We start from the raw sequence: 15,606 nt of genomic DNA, 5'->3' as shown, positions 1-15,606 counted from the left end.
TCATTCACCTTCCTGCTCAGCATTGTGTCAGCCAAGAGCTTACTCAGCGAACACCACACATTGCTGCACTTCCTGGCGAGGGGAGCCCTGGGTTGTGCTACTAGAAGGTACTTCACTTCCATTTCCTTACCTGGGCAGTCCTCTGTTGAAAATTTTGTGCTGAGATTTGACCTCTCTCTCCCTCTCCCACGGTTACTGCCGTGCCCAGGAGGGTGCGCAGGCCCTCGTTCTGGCCCTCTAGTCGCCCTTCTGCTCCACAAGGACCTCTGACCCGGAGGCTGGAATGGGGGGCTGATAGGCAATACGTTTGCTTGCTCATAATGATGTCCTTTCTCTGGGCACCTGCTTTTTCTGTGGTGCCATCAAATGGATTTGTGTGTGGCAGTGGGTGAAGTGATTGCATGAATTTTTCTGTAACCCACTAACTTTTTATTATTAAGGGGAGTTTTTGAGAAAGCTTTGCTCATAGTGTCAGGGAGGTAAAAAGGAGGAGGTAGAAACTGGAGCCCAAAGAAATTCCCTTAGGGCAAGATTATGTTATAACAGAAAATTGACTCTGAGGCAGAAGCTGCCACCCCTATTCAAACGTTTAGTTCTCCAGCAAATAGCATCTTTTTATAGTCTACAACACGGTTCGGGGATGCTAGGCCCTCAGGACCAGGGGGACAAAGCTTAAGCCGCTTTGGGTTTTTTTGGGGGGAGGGAAGGTACTTGCTGTTAATTTTTGACACTAGAAAGTCATTTTTTTTAAAAAAAAAAAAAGCTTTCTCTAGGTGGGTGGAGAGTGAAACTGCCATGTCCATGTCGGTTTAGTCCAAGAGATCACTCGCAACAACAGTAGATGTCTGGGTTTTGTTTCTGTCTGGTTTTTTATTATGAAAAAACAATGTTAAGGGGGAAAATGTGGATTAACAGGCGGGATCCCTACCCTTGTTTTCCTTAGAAGACTTGTTTAGTGTCTTATCAGACGTCTGTTGTAGTTGTAGATGGAAAAGCTTGTGAGACAAACACCACATGGAGCCTGTAAATGTTATTGCACAACCTGTAAAGCATTCTTGGAAGTGGCCAGTAAAAAAGGGTTTTACCATTTTAAAAAAATGTAACTGTGTCATTGTTTACATCTGTAACTTTTTCCTCCCCTGTTCTCATTACAACATTATGGCAAAAATGTAGGCACGGTAGCTTCCAGTTTTAGAATAAATAACCATTTGGATTGAATTCACCCTCTCCTGTGGCTGCACTGACTGGATAGAGTGTGTCATTGGGGGCTTTATTTATTTCTGACGCTCCTCCTCAAGTTGTACTGGGTTCCAACCAAGGTCGGCTTTCCTCTTTCATGGCTTTTCTCCCTTCCTATTCTGCCATGCTTTCACTTGGGAACCAGCCATACCTTCACTCAGGGTTTGCTGGCTTACTTAAGTGCTTGCTTTTACTAAGAGCTTGAGCCATTGGAATAGAAGAAAATAAATCATAACTCATGACCTCTGTGTATTTGGCCTATACTAAAACCAGTTAGATGCTTGAAGTTAAATGTAGGGTTCCATTTAGGAGCCAGATTAAGTTTATTCGTAATTACCACTTAAGAAGAAAAGCCTACTTATTCAACAGAAGATGTTTGATGGGGATTCTTTCCTAGTGAATATGTAGAATGAGAAGGTAACTTTAATTGACAAAAGCACTACTGCATTACTAGCACCGAACTGATATTGATTGTAACTTCTGATAAATGGTCAAGGACTTATTAAGGCTGGGCTCCCACAGGCTTATGACATCTAGTGTTTTGAAGTAGTGGTGATACAGATATAGTTACTGCTCTAACTCCTCCCTCCGTACATGATAGAGATTCCCACCCTAGGGGCTTACAGCTTTGGGCCCAAAGGCTATCCTTGATTTCAGTGTCTGCTCATTCTCTAGGATATTTAAAGTTACTCAGTGTTATAGCTAATCATTTTAAATGGTTATTTATAGCTCATGCCTTGTCTCTAGTAACCTCTAGACCCCCCCCCCTTTGCCCCCAGCTAGGGTTGCAGCCATTCACCCCTAATCTGATAAGTATGAAAATTGAATGTGTAGAAAAACTGAGCAGAGGTTGCTTTTTTTTTTTTTTTTTTTAAATAACCTAATATCAAGATTACATTTATTGAGCACTTCTGACTTCTTACCAAGTCTGAGCCGATGTGGACATTTTCACTTACCCCTCTGGAATTTGCCCAACACTGTGATACCTTAGGAAAAGAGAAAGATTCTTTTAGTGCCTTCTATGCCTTGCTTGCCATTTAAGCATGTATAGTACAATCGTTGGATATTTGAATGCCTGCCATATGCCAGACACTGACAGGATGCAGGGATTAAACAGACTTGATCCTTAGAGGAGTTTTCAACGGGCACTAAGGAAGAACTAAGCAGGCTCCTGAACAGAACGGGGGGTAGGTCCCCACTTAAGGAGAGCAGCCAGGTTACTTCCCTTGGTTTCTTCCTCTCTAGGATGAGGGAATTAAATATCTCCAGGGCCTATTAGGGCTCAGGAATTCATCAACAGCGGGGAAGCTGCTATTCCTGAAGGTGCCTCAAGTTCACTGAGTACTCCTGGAGCCTGTGGAGACGTCCATAGGAAACTTAAGTTCAGTTCCTGGAAGAACCCCCTTTATTCCTTTGGTTTCCTCTCTGTTCCCCTCCCCTGCTGTCTTCCTGTGTGAAGGTGTGGGGAAGCTGGGGGCGATGTGCTGTCTCTAATACAGGTCACCCCCTTCTGCAAGGCAGCCTCTGGCAGCCGACCCTACCCGCAAGTGTATCCCAGGACAAAGCATGGCCCAGGCTTGCCCCGGGAAGCATGTATCACTGGGTAGGGGGTGGGGAATCTTGACAACCCATGAGGAGCAGACATCCTGAGACTTACTTTCTCTGCCTTGGCCCTGGTCCCACCTCCGTATGTGTCTTTCCTTCCCTTGGAAGGTAACGGCTTCTAGAAAGGTATTCTGGGGCTTTATAAACCTCCGCCAAGTTTGAGTCCGCGAGGCGCTCGTGAGACAAACCTCTGGCCGGGCAGCTTGCTGGACCTGGACCACTACGAGGGGTGGTAGGCGCACCAGGGGCGGGGACACTGCTCCTGGCGGATGTGACAGAAGGGGCCTGAATGGGAAGTGGGAGAATAGCAAGCCCCAGTTCTAACAGGAAGCCCAAACTGAACAACTTCGGGCTTATCCAACTCCTAGGGAGAACAGGAAGCGACCAAGGAACAGCGCCCCGAGCCGCACGGCGCCGGGCATTGTCCTCACACTTCTGCTTCCGCTCCAAAGGAGTCTCTACTAGGCAAGATATAGAGACCTAGATTCTCTCATAAGATCCACGCGACCGGCGCCTACTGCTGGCGTGCTTGCTGGAACCCCCTTGTCCCATGATCCTTGGCAGTAGCCGCCAGTGTGCCTTCACCTGGATCGGGTGGACGTCGGCTTCCGGCCTCCGGGGTGGGTAGGAGTGGGTATCGAGTTGACGAGGGAAAGAGCAGCCATTTTGAGACAGATGAGCGCGGAAGGGACCATATTGAGAACTCTGGATGCCTGGGGCCGCCATTTTAAGTATGGGCCCAGCTGAGAAGCCCTGTACGGTGAAACGCTGTGACATGCGGCTGCCATATTGGTGCGGATCCCCCTGGCGGCGGCCATCTTGGACGGAGACCTGCTGTGGGCGTCGCCATCTTAGAAGTAAAACGGCCCCTTCCCAGGAACTGGAACCAAGCTCCTCCCCTCTCACTGGGTACCTCCTGTCTGCGACTGCCCTTCGGAATCCCTCCCTCAGTCCGCCCCGTTCGGTCTGTTTTCATTTTCACTTGTCTTCATTGCTCTCGTGTGTGTGTGTGTGTGTGTGTGTGTGTGTGTGTATGCTCTCCGTAGCCTCTGAGTGTCTGTCTGTAACTTAATTCTTCCACTTGAGACGTTCTCTCTTGCCCGCCATCCACCCTAACCCGGCGGATCTCCGATCCTAGACAATGTCTAACCCGCTTTGACTGGCCCTGTTCCCTGGTTATGGCAAGCTTTTCCACCTGCCGCATCCACTCCCAAATCTATTGACTGATGATCCTATCCCCCAAGAACGGTAACACAGGAGCTGTCCTCTGAGACTCTGGATGACTTTATTCTTCAAATGGCTTTACACTTCCAATAGTTCCAGGTGAGACTGAGAGCAAGCACCCAGCCCATCCCTCTCTCCATTGTCTGAGCGGGTCACAGAGGGAAGCGGGCAGGACGCTGGCAGAGTCTGACAGCCCTTCTGTGGGTGGAGCTAAGGGTGCCCCGAGTCACGGGGTGCTTCGGGTCCGCCTCAGTGGGTGAGGAAATGGGGTCGGCAGATAGGTGAGGGAGGGCCTTGTGCTTCAGATAACCTCACAGGGTTGGGAAAGGGCTAGGGATGGGATGCAGGGACCCTAGGGGGCTCACCACAGTTCCTGACATAAATGAGGAAGGGCCCGGGAGAGGGAAAGATGAAGAGTTGTGAGGAGGGACAGGGCAGCTCAGAGGAGGGCACAGAAGAATTTCTTCTCCCGGAAAGGGTTCTCTGAAGTGGGCACAGGGGTGATGAGGGGATCCTCACAGGCGTGGGCATCACAGTAAGTCATCAGGTCTGCTGCTGCCTTGGACACCTGGGGCACAGCCGGGAGGGGAACTGTTAGCCAGAAACCCTAAATGGACTGCAGCCTCCCTCCCCAAATGGATAATCTTTTGCCATCTCTAGGGCTCCTTAAGACAGTCTTCTCTTCCCTCATCACCCACGGAGACCTGGGGCCAGCTCTCCTTACAGATCCCAAGACTCCTCCTGTGATCTCAGGGAGTCAATGAAAGAAAGCATCTCTTACCCTGAGGTTTGGGAACCTACGGTACAGGCTGCCAACTAAGGGGATCCAGGGCCCCACCCACCTTTATCCGGCACAAGCTGGCTTCAATCTTAAGCTGTTCCACCATCTTGCGGGCTTGCCCAATACTCATAGTGCTGTTCACAGGGGTCTCCCCTTTCATCCTGGAGAAAAGAGAGAGCTCAGAGCATGATAGGGGGGCCCTGCACAATCTCAGCTGAAGGCCCCCCTCTGTGCTTACTCCTCATCAACCTTTACAAGGCCGGGTCATATGCCCCAATATTTTACTCCCCTTTTATCCCCAACCTCCGTGGTCTTTCCCATTCCTGTCTTCCTCAGCTAAGGAAATGGAGAAGTGGGATGAGATGCTCCCCAAACTCCTACATGGCCTGGGCCACAGATCATTAAACATATAAATGATTTAAGGCTTCAGAGCCCTCAAGTTATGTGTGTTCCCAGCTCTGAAAACCACAACTAGAAAGAGCCCCGCCCTAATGAGGAGAGTACAGAACCCCCACCTGCCCCCTTGAGCCCCAGAGGGAGAAAAGCAGGATGCTCGCTACTCACCTGAGGCCACGGGCAGCGACAGTCCTGGGGAGAAGGATCGTGGGGTGCACCAAAACCTTCTGCCTGAGATGGGTGCCCCACCTTGCAGGGAGTTGCAGCTGAGAATATCTGACGCAGCAGCAGAAGCATCTAATACAAGGCCACTGGGGAGGGTCAAGTCAGAGGCCAGTGGAGGGCTGGTCCCAGATTTTGCAGCTCCAGCACTGGCTGTTACCTGAAAGATGAAGGATGCTAGAAGGAGCTGCTCAGATCCTGGCACATACCAACTCTCTGGCCAGTGGGGGAGCCTGGCTGCTGCCTGCAGCCCCTGTGCACACCCCCACTGTTACTGTCTCACTACCTGCCCCTCCCCCATTGCAGGCATCCAGAGTCTGGGCTAGAGACCTCCCCAAAGGAGCTGGAAGTAGCTGAGTCCCAGGTAGATTCCCCCCTCAAATGGGGTGGTCTGGACCTGTGACAGCCCCTGCAGTGGAGTCAGTACTGACTGCGTGAGACCCTGCTCATTTGAAAATCTGACATCAGCTGGGCAGTCGCCCCCTCCATCCCTCCTCCCTCTACTCTGACACAGCATTTAACACCTGAATCTTCATTTCTCTCCCAGGGACCCTCCATTCCCCATATCCAGGAAAATGTGATGAGCTACAGGTATCAGCTTCTAGATCACCACTTTAACGTTCTAGCTACAAGTGACTCGAGTGGAAGATCCAGGGGCGGCGAGGTCCATCAGGAAGATGTCTAAAGAAATGGCAGACCGAAGAGAAGAAGGAGCAGCTGGGGAAAAAGAGGCATGCAGAGATCAGATCAAAGAATCGGACAAAGACGAGGTAGGGGAGAGTCGGTGGGTGTTTCTGGAAATGGATGGGCTTCCTGGGTGTGTGTGTGTATTGGTCTGAGATTGCCTCCCACGTCTGCAGTGTTGTGCTTGGTGCTGTGAGATGTACGCAAAGATGTACACAACACTGATCCTTCTGAGGGATCTTACTTGGGGTGAATAGACATATACAAAATAGAAAGTGCCACCCGCCAAAACCTAGTCTAGATAATGCGCTGCGGGGGAGGGAAAGTCTAGTTAGGGTCGGAGGAGGTCGATCACGCATCATAAAAGCTGGAGACAAAACACGGGCCTGAAATGCTACCGCTGTTGTGAATAGGGGACAGCCAGCCCGCTGGCGCAACGCCCAAGATGCACAGGTACCCGCAGATTGCAGCGTTCTCGGGGCGAATGCTCTCTGCCTTGGAAGCCCATAGATCCAAGGAGCTGTGGGCAACGAAAATCAGCGCCAGCTGGATGCCCGCCTCTCCCCATCTTCGGGGGTTAAATGGCGGATAGTGAAGGTGTGGGCGGAGGGCCGTGATTGCGGCCTCGAGGGGCGGGCTGAGGGATCCTGCTGACTCATATCTGGAGCATATCTTGGGGCCTGGAGGGAGGCGCCTGTCCCCTTTGGTTTTGGTATCCGGAGGGTAACGGACCGCAGGAACGGACAGTGCCGGGCGCCAGGAGGTAGGAATTTGGCGGCCCGGAAGGCCCCGCCCCCTGCAGCGGGGCCCGCCCCGGACGAGCCCCGCCCCCAGTGCTACAAAAGGGGGGGGGGGGCCGGCGGAAGGGGGAGGGACTTCCCCCGGGAGGCGGAAGTATCTTCTCGCCGTTGCCCCGGCAGCGCGCGGCTGGTGAGTCTGCACCCCTGTGGCGGCCCGCTGGCTGGTTTCTATGTTGCTGCGGTTGGGTGGGGGACCCGGGCGCCGCGCCCACCGCCGAGCCAGAGGAGGCTGGCGGGGAGCGGCCGTTGGCTGCAGGACGCCCTGCCCGGAGTGGGGCGCGGCCCTGTGTGAGAGCGACCGCAGCTCCAGGAGGAGAGGAGAAGCTCGGGAGGGAATTGTGGCTGCGCTGAGGTTGCTGGCTTTGAGTCCGGCTGTGCGACCTTAGGCAAGTCGCGCGTGCTCTCCGTGCAGCCACCTCGCAGTGTGGAATCGTGTCATCGTGTGTGTAAAACCGCCTTGGAAGAATTTTAAGGTGCTCATCCTCTGTATGTTACGTATTACTATGAATGACTGTCAAGGTGGCTGTCCCAGAATCAGGTGACCCGAGGATGGGTTCAGCTGAGGAACTCTAGCACAGGTGGTGGAGAGAGCACAGTGGAGGAAAGGAAGGGATAATTGGCTGAGAAACGCAATCAATTGGAGAAAGGCCATATGAAACAAAGACTTTGCTATGTCTTGCTATCTCTGGTTCCTCAAAGCCAGTCCGGTAAGCTTGTCCTTTTTGTCCCCACCTCCCCCGTGAAAAGAGCCATTATTTCCCCTTTCTCTGTCTTTTTCCAGGAACCACCAGCTGCTTCATCCCATGGCCAGGGGTGGCGTCCAGGTGGCAGAGCACCTAGGAACTCAAGGCCTGAACCCGGGGCCAGACCCCCTGCACTCCCCATCATGGTCAATGACCCACCAGTACCTGCCTTACTGTGGGCCCAGGAGATGGGCCACGTCCTGGCAGGCCGTGCCCGCAAGCTGCTACTGCAGTTTGGGGTGCTCTTCTGTACCATCCTCCTCCTGCTCTGGGTGTCTGTCTTCCTCTATGGCTCCTTCTACTATTCCTACATGCCGACAGTCAGCCACCTCAGCCCCGTGCATTTCTACTACAGGTGAGAGGGGTCTTCTGTCAAAGTAGAGGAATCCTGTGAGAGAGTTGCTGCAAGGACCCTTGGAGCTTATTCAGGTCAACCCCCTTATTTACGGAGGAGGACACTTGAGCCCAGTGTGCTTATACTGATTTCTTTTATAACCCAAGGTTGGAGCAGGTCTGGGCTGGTAGGGCTCTAGGGTCCTAGTCCTGTCTCTGGTGGCTGGAATCTGGTTAAAAAGAAGAAAAAAAAAAAATCCCTCTCCTAGATTGTCATTATGAGGGCCACTGTAGACTTTTGAGCCAACCCAACCCCTTGGGTCATCTCAGAACTAATCTGGCCTTCAGTAGAGGAGGTATTAGGAAAGCAGTAGTTTGCCTTTTACATTACTTCTTCCCACTCCCGGATAGTCTGCTGCAAGAGAATTTATGGAAACACAGGGTGTCTGGGTACATAAACTCCCAGAGTCCTACTTCTTGCCTGGGGCCTCAATTCCTTCCCATTTTACAGATCCTGCCAAATTCTCTCCCCTTCTTTTAACAATGACTACAGGACCAATCAAGAGGTGCTGACAAGGGCACTATTATCAATGGTCCAAAGTTGTTTTTTTTTTTTCCCTGTCCTGAGTCCGTGGTCGTGAGCTGTAATTTCTAAGGCAGAGCTGCTTAAACTTTTATTTATTTATTTTATTTATTTTATTTTATTTATTTATTTATTGGCTGCGTTGGGTCTTCCGTTGCTGTGCGCTGGCTTTCTCTAGTTGCAGTGAGCGGGGGCCACTCTTCGTTGCGGTGCGAGGGCTTTTCACTGCAGTGGCTTCTCTTGTGGAGCGCAGGCTCTAGGCACGCAGGCCTCAGTAGTTGTGGCACACGGGCTTCAGTAGTTGTGGCTCACGGGCTCAAGAGCGCAGGCTCAGCAGTTGTGGCACACGGGCTCAGTTGCTCCGCGGCATGTGGTATCCTCCCGGACCAGGGCTCGAACCCATGTCCCCTGCATTGGCAGGCGGACTCCTAACCACTGCGCCACCAGGGAAGCCCTGCTTAAACTTTTAAGAGGCATGGATCTTATGAAAGCTATGGCCCTTCCTGCCATAAAAACCTATATATATGCCCATGTGCAATTTTGCCTACAATTCGAAGGGTTCGTAAGCCTCTTAAAGATCATCTGTGGATCCCTTTGGAGGAGTTTTCTCAAACTAGGCCCCAGACCAGAATTCCTAAATCAGAATCTGGAGGAGTGGGACCCAGGAATCTGCATTTTTATCAGCTCCCCAAGTGAGTCTTTAGAAACACTTAAGTCCGAAACTATTCAACTAAGTGTCCATAGGTTCCCATTTAAGAATGTCTGCCCTAATGAAAGGAAATAAATGGAAGTAGCAGGAAGAGAATTAAAGACTCATTCTGTTGTCTTGAATCTCCTGGCTGCATTTCTTCTCCATCTCTCTCTATAACAGAGAAGCGTGCCCATTCTGGGAGAAGGGATGGGGGATAGGAAAGGGAGCCCTAGGGGCCAAGGAGGTGTGTGAACAAGTAAGGCAGACTCTATAACTTAGCAGAGTATCATCCCCGTTCTCATTTAGGACCGACTGCGATTCCTCCGCCTCCTTACTCTGCTCCTTCCCTGTTGCCAATGTCTCACTGGCTAAGGGTGGACGTGATCGGGTGAGTATGGGAGCTGAAGAGAGGTTTCATTAGAGCTTTGATGACTTGAAACAGGAAGACTTGAGAAAGACCTGGACGTCAGGGACCGAGTAATAGAGACTAAAAGGAAGGCTTTCAAGGAAAGGGAGGTGAAAGAAAAATTAAAGTCCAAATGAATTGTGTGGATTATTCTTTCCTCCTTCTTAAACTGTTTCAGCCAGGCCATATCTACTAGATAAGGTGTATTTTAGATCTAAATGAACCTAAATTAACAGATCAGCTATCTTACAGAACTAGGATGGAATCCACCCAAGAGTTTTGAAAGTATGTTAAATTATGAAACCATTGACAGATATGTGTAACCTGCCATTACAAAGGGTACTGTGCCAGAGGACTGGCCAAATGCCAGTATGCCTTCAACAAACCTGGAAACCCTGGGAAATGCAGAATGGGAATGCATCCTTCTCTGTTAGGCAAGCTGCTGGAGGCTCTGAAAAAGGGTAGGATCCCACAACACTTCAGAAGGATCTTGGAGGATCAAGAGCATTTCTGATCACCAGAGTTTTTTGAGTTGTCAGCAATGTAATGAGAAGTCATCAGAAATCAGACTTACTAAGAGTTTAAATATCATTTGAAAATGATTTTTCAAAAATTGTACTTGGGAGGATACTGACCTAAAGATAAAAAACACAGGATAGAAATAAATGATCACTCTGAAGGGAGGAGTGTAAGCTGTAGAGTCTGGGGCCCCCTGGGGTTGACAATACAAATAACCTGGGAGACTGTGTATCCTGTATCCTGTGACATCTTCCAGTTTACTGCCAGGGTAACACTATCCAGAAAGCTTACCAGGTGGGATGAGTGGATCCCAAATGGAGATTTCAAAGTGGTGAAGTGGGGAAGGGAATTCCCTGGCGGTCCAGTCGTTAGGACTCCACGCTTTCACTGCCGAGGGTCCAGGTTCAATCCCTGGGGGGAGAACTAAGATCCTGCAAGCTGCACGGTGTGACCCAAAAAAAAAAAAAAGTGGTGAAGTGGAATGTTGGGCATTGCAAGACAGAGGATTATCATTTTAATTCTGCTACTCAGGAAAGTAACTTGGAGATTATTATAGAATGTTCTGTGAAAACATTTGTTCAATGTGTTTTTGTGGCTTAATAATAATAATAATAATAAATGGAATATATTGAGAGGGGAATAGAAACAAAGCCACAGTACATTTGCACCTGAGATGCTGCCCATTGTAGATCATAATGGTTGGGGACGCAAGGAGCCTAAAACAATCGGGTACCAGGCCGCTGGATGAGGAAGGAATGGAAGGATGAAGGGTGAGGCCCAAGTCCCTGATAATTAAAGCAGATTGATCATTTCATTCATTTCTAGTGAACATTTTTGAATGAATGCATGAAATAATGGGTCTACTCTGTGTAACACCTTGTTTAGAAATAGAAGATGTGGTCCTGCTTTCAAGGAGCTCACAGGATTGACAGAAATCTATACATTGCATTAAGTAGCAAAGACGCTGATTCTGCATTTCAGAAGAATTTGTGAAGAATTAGACAGGTGTGAGACTATGGAGATGGTGAGGCTCAAAGTGGGCCTTTTAAGGAAGGGTGAATACTGTGTGGGAATGGAGGAGAGGGAGAACCTGCCCATCAGGCAGACAAATGCGAACAAAGGCAGGACTCATTCACAAGATTCTGGTATTAGATTTTGTGGATGCCCTTGGAGGAGATGACATAATTACTGGTTTAAAAAGAAAAAAATATATATATAAATCTTTATTGAGGTATAATTCACATAGTGTACAAGTCACCATTCAAAATGTACAGTTCAGTCGTTTTTAGTATATTCAGAGTTGAGCAACCATCACCATAATCAATTTTAGAACATTTTCATCACCCCAGAAAGAAACCCATACCCACTACCTAGCAGTCACTCCCCATTTCCCTCCTGCCCATCCAGAGAACTACCTATTTTAATGTTTCAAAGAATTCAGTGAAGCAACTGGCTTAGATTCATCTGGCCTCTACAGGGGGTAAGGAATCTCACGGAATCCATTTTTGTCAAGACGTAATTCAGACCGAAAATAAGAATCTGTATAAAGAAAGACTTTGATCAGTGGTTTTTCACCTATTACCCTATGGATAAAATGCTCAAAGTACCCTCATAGCCATATCTAGATTTTGGAGCTAGTACACTATTAGGGTTAGGGGAAAGTTTTTTTTCAACTTCTTTTTTTTTTTTTTTAATCCACTCCCTCTTTGGTTAAAACCAGAAGCTTTACCATCACCCCTGTGATCCTTATGTATCACCCTGAGGGGGTCATGCATAGGACAAGCATAGCTGAATATAGGATTAGAGGAATATAGGAACAGTCAGGAAAAACTAGGGTATGTTTGGTGGCACATCTTTAACCTTTTGAGGTTAATCCCAGTGAAGAAGCCTTCCTGCTGTGAGTCTCAGGGTTCTACCAACAGAACCAAGATAAAGGACCCAGAATGACATAAGATGGTGTTGAGTGACAGTGACTGTGCGACAGCTGGCTAGGGAGATGGTGAGCACTTCTGGCACTCGGTTAATTAATAACGTAAGTGAAGGTAGGCTGGGTCCGGGAAGATGGCCTCACGGGGACAGAGAGACCTGAGTCACAGATGGCCCAGTTGGCAACATGACGGTTCACTTTTGGAAAAGAAATGTGACACAACCTTTCTCGAAAAGAGTGATTCAGTAGAGCAGACAGGATACTGAAGATCTCAGAAGTGGGAGGGATCCAGCCACCAGAAGGGGGCAGCACTTTCTTGGGACCAGAGAGATTGAGAGGCCTGTTTTGAGAGCAGAGGGTTGTGGCAGAGTGTTTGGAGGGGAAGGGGGGAGGTGGTACAGGGGCAGCGCAATTAAAAATAATTTTTTTTAAAGAGACGGGGCTACCTTGGGCAGGTGCTGATGTATGGACAGCCGTACCGCGTTACCTTAGAGCTTGAGCTGCCAGAGTCTCCTGTGAATCAAGATTTGGGCATGTTCTTGGTCACCATTTCATGCTACACCAGAGGCGGCCGAATCATCTCCACCTCTTCACGCTCCGTGAGTGTTCATTCCTAGCCTGTCTAGGAGGGTGTGGAGGATGATGACAGATGTCAGAGTATCTGGGTAGGGCTTCAGGAGAAAACATCCCAGCTCTGAAGTCACAGACACATCAGGATAGGCAAGAGGTGTCAGTTTACCACACCAGACAAACACCCCCTAACATCTGATGTGCATGTCCAGCTTTGGGGTAAAGTCTGAAGAGTGGAGCCACCCTGAAAACAGGGGCTTCTTTGGAGCCAGGCAAGCCTGGCCTCGAATCCTCACTCAGAAACATGCTAGCTGAGGGGCAATTTACTTAACCCCTTAGTTATAAAGTGCTATAAGTGAATATAGTAGTAACTCTCTCATAACAAGACTAGTTTGGATTCAATGAGGAAATAGTGGGTGTTCAATAAATGTTAGATTCTGTTCTTAATTATCAACAGAACCATATCATGAAGCAAATCCCCGAATGTCCACATGGGGGAAAAAGCTTCAGATGGTACACTGGAACATACAGTCTGTTCTGGATTATAGAACCATTTGGGGGAAAGGTAGATGAGAGACAGTGTGGGGCTTCACCTAGGAGGGTTTCTTAGAAAAGGGGGCTTTGTTGTATTGGAATAGAGACACGTGGCCGGGTAGGGCAGGGCAGGGATGTCATTCAAGTGTTTGCAACGGTTGGGTCAAGACTTGGGTTTTGGGGGCGTGGTAGGAAGTGAAAGTGAGGGAGCAGGGACCGGGGAAGAAGCAGCCTTCCTAGCCTGCTCAGGGGTGGTGGAGGGGCGGGCACCCGTCCCCAGCCTCTCCCTCCTGGCCCTGGCAGGTGATGCTGCATTACCGCTCAAACCTACTCCAGATGCTTGACACACTGGTCTTCTCTAGCCTCCTGCTGTTTGGCTTTGCAGAGCAGAAGCAGGTCCTGGAGGTGGAGCTGTACCCAGAATACAGGGAGAACTCGGTAAGGGGGGAAGGAGGACTAGGAGACAGCCCTCCCCACAAGCCCAGAATTTTACCTGAGGAGCTTCTGGGCTCGGTCAGGAGGGACAGCAGTAGAGGCTGGAAGCGGGCCTCAGATTGTCCTGGTAAGAGTGACAGCGGCAGGATCCTGGCCTGATGTGCTGCCACCACTGCCCACCCGCCTGCAGTATGTGCCGACCACCGGAGCCATTATCGAGATCCACAGCAAGCGCATCCAGCTGTACGGAGCCTACCTCCGCATCCACGCCCACTTCACTGGGCTCAGGTGAGGAAGCACCGACGTGGCCTGGGCAGCTCTCGTGGGGCTGTCCTTAAGTGAAGAGGGTCCTAAGCAGAGGCGACGGGTTTTACGGGTTTTACTTAGGCCACAGATTCTCAACCCTGACTGCACATCAGCATATCAGGCCCCTGGGGAACTTTAAAAAAATACTGATGCCTGGGCCCCACGCCAAGACCAGGATTTGTTAGGGTCATACCAGGCCATCAGACTTTTTGAAAGCACCCCAGGGAAAGGTCATGTGCAGTCAGTGTTGAGAACTGCTCTCTTGAACACATCGGCTCAGTGGGTGGGAGGCAGGGGATGGAGCCCAGCTCTAGCCAAACTGGTGAATCGCCCTAGAAGTTATTTCTGGGAAATGAGAAGGCTGGTACTCCCTGGTAGCTGCTACTCCCCTCCTGTCTCTGCTTCCTGCTTCAGGTACCTGCTGTACAACTTCCCGATGACCTGCGCCTTCGTTGGTGTCGCCAGCAACTTCACCTTCCTCAGCGTCATCGTGCTCTTCAGCTACATGCAGTGGGTGTGGCGGGGCATCTGGCCCCGACACCGCCTCTCTCTGCAGGTCGCAAAGGACCCCTTTCCTCTCCCCCTCATGGTCCTTCTTTGGGGAGTGGGCAGGAGCATGTTGGGGGCTGGGGCTGAAGGGCCCTGATCACCGGTGAGGGAAGGCAGTCCTTGCTGCTCAGGAGTTTCCCCCCTACAGGTAAACATCCGAAACAGAGACAGTTCCCGCAAGGAAGTCCAGCGGAGGATCTCTGCCCATCAGCCAGGTAAAGGTGATGGCTGGGGGCTGGGTGAGGAGGCTCCTGCGCCATCCAGTATGAGGCTTTAGGTGCTCACATACCAAGCTGAAGGTCAAGGGAAAGGCTGAATGGGGTGAAGTTGGCACTGCTATCCAGGCACAGCTGCCCTAGCCCTGCCCTGTCCTCTACCCCCTTTGGAGGCACGGGGCCCCAAGGCCAGGAGGAGTCCACTCAGCTGTCACCCATTACAGAGGATAGTGAGAGCCATGCAGATCCCTCGGAGCCAGGTAAGGTGCAGCAGCCCGACCTCCTTCCTGACTCCTCTCAGCCCTCCCCTTCAGCCTCCTCCAGACTGACCTCTGCCTTCCCCCTGGGGCTGCAGAAGGCCAGCTGTCTGAGGAGGAGAAACCAGATCCACAGCCCCTGAGTGGCGAAGAGGAGCTAGAGCCCGAGGCCAGTGACGGTGAGGGGCACTCTGCAGCGGGACCTGGGTGGACTGGGGTTGGCCTGTGGGTAGGGAGAAGGCCACGTTGGGTGGGGGCAGGAGCCCCTGGTCTGGAATTTCCCATTTGGGATTTTGTTTCTCCTTCCCCTGGCCCAGGTTCAGGCTCCTGGGAAGATGCAGCTCTCCTGACGGAGGCCAACCTGCCTGTTTCTGCCCCTGCCCTTGCCCCGGAGACCCTGGGCAGCTCTGAACCCTCGGCAGGCACTGTCCGACAGCGCCCCATTTGCTCTAGTTCCTGAAGAGAATAGGGCAGAGTCCCCACACTCCAGCCCTCTCCCCCCTGATCCCTTTCCCTTTCCGGGGCTCCCCCAATAAACTATTTTCGTGCCAGCTGCCTCCCTGACTCTGAAGTGGATTCAGGGCCAT

General features: G+C 50.7%; 2 protein-coding genes across 5 annotated transcripts; one reads left to right on the top strand and one right to left on the bottom strand.

Annotated features, from left to right (window-relative positions):
* Nucleotides 1–3,512: 3,512 nt before the first annotated feature.
* BSCL2 (BSCL2 lipid droplet biogenesis associated, seipin) lies at nucleotides 3,513–15,570 on the top strand. 4 transcript variants are annotated; one of them, XM_061201880.1, is made up of 13 exons: nucleotides 3,513–3,808; nucleotides 4,089–4,167; nucleotides 6,015–6,237; nucleotides 7,733–8,049; nucleotides 9,608–9,689; nucleotides 12,609–12,752; nucleotides 13,561–13,695; nucleotides 13,883–13,980; nucleotides 14,413–14,554; nucleotides 14,696–14,762; nucleotides 14,936–15,022; nucleotides 15,118–15,198; nucleotides 15,337–15,570. In XM_061201880.1, the coding sequence occupies exons 3-13, from the start codon at nucleotides 6,145–6,147 to the stop codon at nucleotides 15,477–15,479; spliced, it is 1,389 nt and encodes a 462-aa protein (XP_061057863.1). In that variant the 5' UTR covers nucleotides 3,513–3,808; nucleotides 4,089–4,167; nucleotides 6,015–6,144; the 3' UTR covers nucleotides 15,480–15,570. The 4 variants fall into 4 exon arrangements, with proteins under 4 accessions (XP_061057863.1, XP_061057867.1, XP_061057864.1 ...); XM_061201884.1 differs by lacking the exons at nucleotides 3,513–3,808; nucleotides 4,089–4,167; nucleotides 6,015–6,237 and adding an exon at nucleotides 6,857–6,914; XM_061201881.1 differs by lacking the exons at nucleotides 3,513–3,808; nucleotides 4,089–4,167; nucleotides 6,015–6,237 and adding an exon at nucleotides 7,040–7,081.
* On the bottom strand, nucleotides 4,123–6,858 carry GNG3 (G protein subunit gamma 3). The gene is made up of 4 exons (XM_061201886.1): nucleotides 6,609–6,858; nucleotides 5,414–5,627; nucleotides 4,911–5,010; nucleotides 4,123–4,636 (listed from the first exon to the last, which is right to left on the bottom strand). The coding sequence occupies exons 3-4, from the start codon at nucleotides 5,007–5,009 to the stop codon at nucleotides 4,508–4,510; spliced, it is 228 nt and encodes a 75-aa protein (XP_061057869.1). The 5' UTR covers nucleotide 5,010; nucleotides 5,414–5,627; nucleotides 6,609–6,858; the 3' UTR covers nucleotides 4,123–4,507.
* Nucleotides 15,571–15,606: the final 36 nt, after the last annotated feature.

Source organism: Eubalaena glacialis, chromosome 10 (genome assembly GCF_028564815.1).
Source record: "Eubalaena glacialis isolate mEubGla1 chromosome 10, mEubGla1.1.hap2.+ XY, whole genome shotgun sequence".
NCBI lineage: Eukaryota > Metazoa > Chordata > Mammalia > Artiodactyla > Balaenidae > Eubalaena > Eubalaena glacialis.
Note: the sequence above shows the minus strand (reverse complement) of the source record. Positions and strands in the feature narration are given on the sequence as shown.